The sequence below is a fragment of the Leptopilina heterotoma genome, unplaced genomic scaffold (genome assembly GCF_015476425.1).
Source record: "Leptopilina heterotoma isolate Lh14 unplaced genomic scaffold, ASM1547642v1 Lhet_123, whole genome shotgun sequence".
Lineage (NCBI taxonomy): Eukaryota > Metazoa > Arthropoda > Insecta > Hymenoptera > Figitidae > Leptopilina > Leptopilina heterotoma.
This window is the reverse complement of record NW_025110842.1, coordinates 711,394-718,305: the sequence shown is the minus strand read 5'-3', so window position 1 is coordinate 718,305 and position 6,912 is coordinate 711,394. Positions and strand designations below refer to the sequence as shown.

General features: G+C 20.3%; 1 protein-coding gene across 1 annotated transcript; it reads left to right on the top strand.

The window, feature by feature from the left end:
* Positions 1–2,454: 2,454 nt before the first annotated feature.
* On the top strand, positions 2,455–6,391 carry LOC122512445 (DNA-directed RNA polymerase II subunit RPB3). Its single transcript, XM_043628272.1, has 5 exons — positions 2,455–2,677; positions 2,983–3,127; positions 3,492–3,696; positions 3,950–4,156; positions 6,184–6,391. The coding sequence occupies exons 1-5, from the start codon at positions 2,592–2,594 to the stop codon at positions 6,366–6,368; spliced, it is 828 nt and encodes a 275-aa protein (XP_043484207.1). The 5' UTR covers positions 2,455–2,591; the 3' UTR covers positions 6,369–6,391.
* The last annotated feature ends 521 nt before the right edge of the window (positions 6,392–6,912 follow it).

Sequence of the window (6,912 nt, the reverse complement as noted above, 5' to 3'; positions counted from 1 at the left end):
CAGTTTTTATTGTGAAAAGTCCATTATTTTCTTCATTTATACTTACTTTTTATAATTTTGTTTATTCATATTTTTATTGTTTAATTTTGCGCATACCATTATTTTTTGTTTTTTATTTATTTTTTTATTGTGCAAATTCCATAATTTTTTTGCTGATTTTCATTTTCTACAATTTTTTTTTATAATTTTGTTTATTTATTTATTTATATTTTTATAAATTTTTAATGTGCATTTATTTTTATTTTTTTATTTTTCTTATTTTTTATTATTTATTTTTCTTTTTTCTTATTATTTTATTTTTCTTTCTTCTTATTATTATTTACTATTCTTTTTTATCATTTACATTTTTCTCTACTTTCCATTAATTTTTTTTTTTCATCTCAAAGTTATGCGTATAATATAAACATTTACGAGAATAAATAAACATTTTTTATTATTAATTCAACCAAAAACAAAAAAAAAATTATCGAAACTTTATTTTAAATTAAATTTTTCAAGGTAAACTTTTTTACTACTGTTTTCCTTTCATCTCACACATTTGATATTCTTGTCGTAAAAAGGATTCCGAATTCTACACGCTTGATCAATATCGGCACTGTTATTCAATAGGAAAAAAAATATAAATAAAAAAACAAAATAAATAATAGAAGAGAATTTTTATTTTAGAGAACAAACTGAATAGCTTTTTTTTATTTTGAGAAAGAAAAAAATTTATTTTATTAAAAACAAAATTTAAAAATTCATTTTAAAAAGAAATTTTTATATTTTTTTCAATTTTGAAAATTTTTTGAAAAATTAAAAAAAAATTTATTGTAAAAAACCTTTTTATTATTATCATTATTATTTATTTATTTGGACATAAACGGTTTTCAAAAACCTTTTTGTTATTGTTATTATTATTACTATTGTAAAAAAACCTTTTTTATTGTTATCATTATTTTGTAAAAACACCTTTTTTATTATTATTATTATTATTATTATTATTATTATTATTATTATTATTATTATTATTATTATTATTGATAGTAGTTTTGATATCCATTCCAAGTAAGGAATATTATTATTTTTATTATTGTAAAAATACCTTTTTATTATTATTATTATTATTAATATTGTACAAAAACCTTTTTTGTTATTATTATTTTTAGTATTATTGTTAATAGTTTTGATATCCATTCCAAGTAAGGAATATTATTATTATTATTATTGTAAAAAAACCTTTATGTTGTTATTAATATTTTTGGAGAAAAAACCTTTTTGTTATTATTATTGTCTTTGTAGAGATTGACAATATTGCGGATTAATTTCCAATTTTTTTTTCCTCCAATTGCAAACTCTGCGGTTTTCGCAGTTGTTTTTAGAAAAAAAAATTCTTTATTCTTGCCTCCCCCCCCCCCCATTGCCTCCTTTGATCACAAAGATGATTGTAAATGGAAAATAAAAAAATTTATGAAAAACAATTGTCTCTATTTTTCAGTAATAACGCAATAATCCCGATGATATTTTAATAATATTGGAAACAAATTTTTTTTCTCTCTCTATGCATGTAAACATTGTACGCAACAGTTTCTTTATTGCCTTCCGGTTTCGTGCATACAAACACAGGTTAAAATTGCTTTTGATCCAGGAAAAAAAATTTTTATATAACGCACGAGATTATTTAGATTTAAAACGAAAATTCACTTTGAATACGGAAATAACCTTGAAATTTTTGCCTTATTTTTAAATTTTTAATTCATCAAAATAATTCTTAGAGAATTATATAATTTTTTTTATTTATAAACTAACATAACCTATAAAATATTGAAAAAATGTGTTTTTTTGTAAACCCGTTTAAATGATGAAATCATGATGAAATAAATAAAATAAACTTAAACTACTCGAATAATATTTTTTTTCGATTTTAGAAAGATATGTAAACAAAAGGTAAAAAAAAGTATGTCTCACTTTTTTAATATAAAAAAATAAACGAGGTTTCGATGGTTTCGACTCTCGTTCGCCAGCATCGTCAAGGTCACTAGTTAAAAGTTAAAATCAATTAAATGACCGTCTAGCCAATAAATACGATAAATACTTTAGAATAACATGAAATAATTATTTTAAGACCTTAAAGACACTAGCGACCGTTTTTAAATGACAAAATCAATTTAATTTGAACGTTGTCCGGTATTGTTGTCGTATTTTTACAGGGTTGGGTTGTCGTTGTCGAATTACTATCTTTAGTTTTTATTTTCAGTAGATAATATGAAATGTTTTATTTAAAAAATGAAAATGAGTGAAATCCTCTAGTGAAAGCTTAATTTTAAATTATTAATAATTAATTATTATTATTTTATACAATTTTAAAATTTCTTTATAGAAATTTTCCCCTAGGAATCTAGGGTATAAAGGTCCGTTTAGTTACAACAAAGTTTATTGCAGAATGTGACCGCACCCTTAAGGTACTGTATAGAAAAAAGCTTCTCATCCCTGTTTGACAGTAACAAACAATTTGTTTATGTTCGATAATTTTGACTTTTGTATCATATTAATAGCGATTTACTGAATTTATTAGTTTATTTCCATAAGAAAATAGTAATTAAAAGTTAAAAATGCCCTACGCTAATCAACCGTCAGTGCATATTACCGAATTAACGGACGAAAATGTCAAATTCCAAGTGGAAGAAACGGACTTAAGGTAATTCTAACCTAAAATTTTTATGAATTTCTCCCGTATTTTTATTTTATTTGTTTCAAAATATTTCAAATGAAACGTAAATTATTAATTTAGAGACAAAAGAAAATAAATTCGCATGACTCTAAAGTATATATATTTTTTTTAGAAACATTCGCATTTTTTTATACATTTATTTCTCTTTTCTTTATTTTTATTTTTATTTAGGTTAGAAAAAATATTTTAAAACCTATAGTTTTTTAAGAATATTTATTAAGTTTTTAACTGATATAGTCATAATTACAATAATTGGTAATATTTTTCGTTAGTGTTGCGAACAGCATGAGACGAATTTTTATCGCCGAAACACCGACAATGGCCATCGATTGGGTTCAAATTGAAGTGAATACGACAGTTTTGAGCGACGAATTTCTCTCTCACAGAATTGGATTAATTCCAATTATCAGCGACGAAGTACAATTTTTAATTTGCATATTTTCTTGATTTTCAACTCATTTATTTTTTTTGCAATTTCTGAATTCTTTTTCAATTTCCAAATTTTATCCTCGAAGTTTATATTTAAATTTCTAAATTTTTTTTTGAAATTTAAAATTTAAAATTCTGAATTATATATTTATATTTTATATTTCAATTTCTAAATTTTATATATAAATTTCTAATTTTTCTTTCAAATTTTAAATTTGACTTTCAAAGTTTCTTTCTTTAAATTTTAAATTAAATTTCTAAGGATAAAATTCAAAATTCAATTCTTCAAAATTTAAATTAAAACTTCAAGTTCTAATTTTTTTTTTCAAATTTAAAATTTGAATTTTTGCAGGTTGTCGATCGAATGCAATACACAAGAGATTGTCAGTGCATAGATTTCTGTCCCGAGTGTAGCGTCGAATTCACATTGGAAGTAAAATACACAGGCGACAAAACTCTGAATGTGACGAGCGCCGATTTTAAATCAAGCGACGGAAGAGTTCGTCCACTGAATTCAAGACCGCGAGACGAAGAAAGTGACTATCCCGAACCCGACGGTTGGTCAATTGTCTTCTTTCATTTCTTACAATTTTCATTTTTATAAATTTTTTATAAAAAAAAAACTTTATTTTCATAAAAAAAAGTTTTCTTTCAAATTAAAAAAAAAAATTAGAAGAAAAAAAGGAAAATTTACATTTCGAATTTCTCGTGTTTTTCCAAATGTATTAAATTGAATTTCTATGTAACCTAATTTTTGTTTTGAAAGAATAGAAATATTAATTTTATTAATTTAATTAATTTAATTTTCAGATATTCTGATCGTTAAATTGCGAAATGGCCAGGAATTGAAATTACGAGCGTATGCAAAGAAGGGTTTCGGAAAAGAACACGCAAAATGGAATCCAACGGCGGGCGTTAGTTTTGAGTACGATCCTGACAATTCAATGAGACACACTTTATTCCCAAGACCCGAGGAGTGGCCAAAGTCTGAGTACAGCGAATTGGACAAGGATCAGCGTAAGAAAAATTCACTTCTTCTTTCTTATTATAAATTATAATTCCTTTTTCTTAATCGAAATCAATTTTTTCACTTAAGTTAAATATTTATTGCATAAAATTGTAAATTTCGAATTAAATTTTAAGAGAAGTTTTGAAAAATTAAATTTAAAGGGAATTTTAGTTTTTCCATTAATTTTTTTTTTTCGATAGAAGAAAATTAATAAAGAGAAAAAGGTTGAGAAATAGTTTTTTATAAAAAGAAAACTTGTAAAGAAAATTAAGGGGAAGAAAAGAATTGAAAAGTATTTCTTTTAATAAAAAGTAACTCTAGAGAAAATTAAAGAAGAAAATTGAAAAATATTTTTAAATAATAGAATAAAGAATTCAAAAATATTTTTCATTTAAAAAGTAAAGAAAAGAATTGAAAAATATGTTTTAATTGAAAATTAAAGCAAAAGAATTGAATATTTTTTCATAAAAAGTTAGGGAAAAGAATTGAAATATATTTTTTAATAAAAATTTACAGAAAAGAATTGAAAAATAAATGTTTCTCTAATAAAAATTAACTGAAGAGAAAATTGAAAATAAAAGAAATTTAAAATAAAACAAGAAAGCAAAAAATAAAATAATTAAAAAATAAAAATTCAAATAGAAAATTGAAAAAAATTGAAAAGTTTACTAATTTAAAAGAATAATTAAAAAGTAAATAAAGTAATTGAAAATCAAATCAAATAATTGAAAATCAAATAAAAAACTAAAAAAAAATTATTGAAAAATCTAATAAAAGAATAATAATAATTGGAAAAATAAAGAAAATAATTGAAAAATCGAATAGAAATTCAAAACAATAAAATAGCTCAATAATAATATTAAACTTTTAAAGTGCAAATAGAATTCTAATAATAAAATAATTGAAAATCAAATAAAATAATTGAAAAATCATTTTAAAAAAATTGAAAAGGATGGAAAAATGAAATTAAATAATTGAAAAATGAAATAGAAATTTAAAAAATTTAATGAAATAAAAAATAATTGAAGAGAAAATTAAAGGAAAAGAATTGAAAAATAAAAAAAAATTTTAAAATTGATAAAACAAATAAAGTAGAAAAATAAAATAATTATTTCAAATAGAAAATTGAAGAAAATTAACAAATTTAATAAAAAAAGAATAATTGAAAAGCAAATAAAATAATTGAACAATAATAAAACTAAATAATTAAAAAATCCAATAGAAATAAAAAAAAAATAGAAATCGAAAAATAAAATTAAATAATTGAAATATTTAATATAATAAAATAAAAAATTGAAAAGAAAATTAAGGAAATAAATTGAAAAATACAAAAACTTAAAAAAATTGATAAAACCAATAAAATAATTTAAAAATAAAATAGAAAAACAAAATAAAATTGCTTAAAATTCAAAAAGAAAATTGAAAAAAAATTGAAAAGTTTAATAATTGAAAAGTAAATAAAGTAATTGAAAATCAAATCAAATAATTGAAAATCAAATAAAATATTTGAAAATCAAATAAAAAAACTAAAAAATAATTGAAAAAACAAAGAAAATAATGGAAAAATCAAATAAAAATTGAAAAAAGTTTTAAAATTTAAGAAAATAAAAAATAATTGAAGAGAAAATTTTAAAGAAAAGAATTGAAAAAAATAGAAACTTAAATAAAATTAAGAAAACAAATAAAATATGTAATTTAAAAATCAAATTAAAAATAGAAAAAAAATTGAAAATTTCAATAAAATAAAAGAATAATTGAAAAGCAAATAGAAGAATTTTCAAAAAATGAAACTAAATAATTAAAAAATAAAATAGAAATTTAAAAAAAATGAACATTAAAAAAAAATAATTGAAAAAATATAAAAGAATTTGAAAAATATTCTTCAAATACAAAATGACTGAAAAGAAAATTAAGAAAAAGAATTAAAAAAAAAATATTTATCAATAAAAAATAACTAAAATGAGAAATTTTAAATTAAAAAAAAACTGGAATGATAATAAAATTAAAAAATTAAAATTTTGATTTTCCTTAACAGATGAAGCTGCATTCAATTGGGAGGCAAAACCAAATAAATATTATTTTAATGTCGAAGCGAGCGGCGCATTGAAACCAGAAAATATCGTTATGATGGGAATTGCAGCTTTAAAAAATAAATTATCCAATTTACAAACGCAATTGAGCCACGAAGTTAATAGTGACGCTCTCAGTATTCATCATTAAAGACCAAAAAGCAAAAAAAAAAATGAAGAAAGTTCTATTACTCCAATTATTTTTCTATAAAGGAATTTTCGTATTTCATTTTTTTTTTAACTTTAACTTTTTTCCTAAAAAAAAAATATTTCGTTTACAATTCTTAAAAAAAATTAAAATCTTTTTCCCTTGAAAATTTAGTGTTTTAACGAATTTTTATATTTTTTTCTTTTGAAAAGTTTGTATTCGGTGTAAAATAAAATTTTTTAAAAATGTGGTTAATAAAAAAAAAATTCTCGACCTACAGTTTTGACTTTCCTTTTTTTTTAATTTAATTTATTTTTTCTATTTTCGTATTTATTTTTTTTTTAACTTTCATTTATTTATTTATTTTCTATTTTTTTTTTATTTTCATATTTTTTAACTTCCCTTTTTTTATTTTATTTTCATTTATTAAATATTATTTTTCAAGAAAAAAATGTTAAAAACCTTTTTTTTAAATAATTAATAAAAAATAAAATCGAAAATTTTTATTTTCTTTTCAAATAATAAATTTCGTGGTGATTTTCGATTT

Excerpts from the sequence above, each read along its gene's own strand:
- LOC122512445 (XM_043628272.1), top strand. The coding sequence starts at position 2,592 with ATGCCCTACGCTAATCAACCGTCAGTGCATATTACCGAATTAACGGAC. Across the intron at positions 2,678-2,982 it reads GTGGAAGAAACGGACTTAAG|TGTTGCGAACAGCATGAGAC; the intron begins GTAATTCTAACC and ends ATTTTTCGTTAG. Across the intron at positions 3,128-3,491 it reads TTCCAATTATCAGCGACGAA|GTTGTCGATCGAATGCAATA; the intron begins GTACAATTTTTA and ends GAATTTTTGCAG.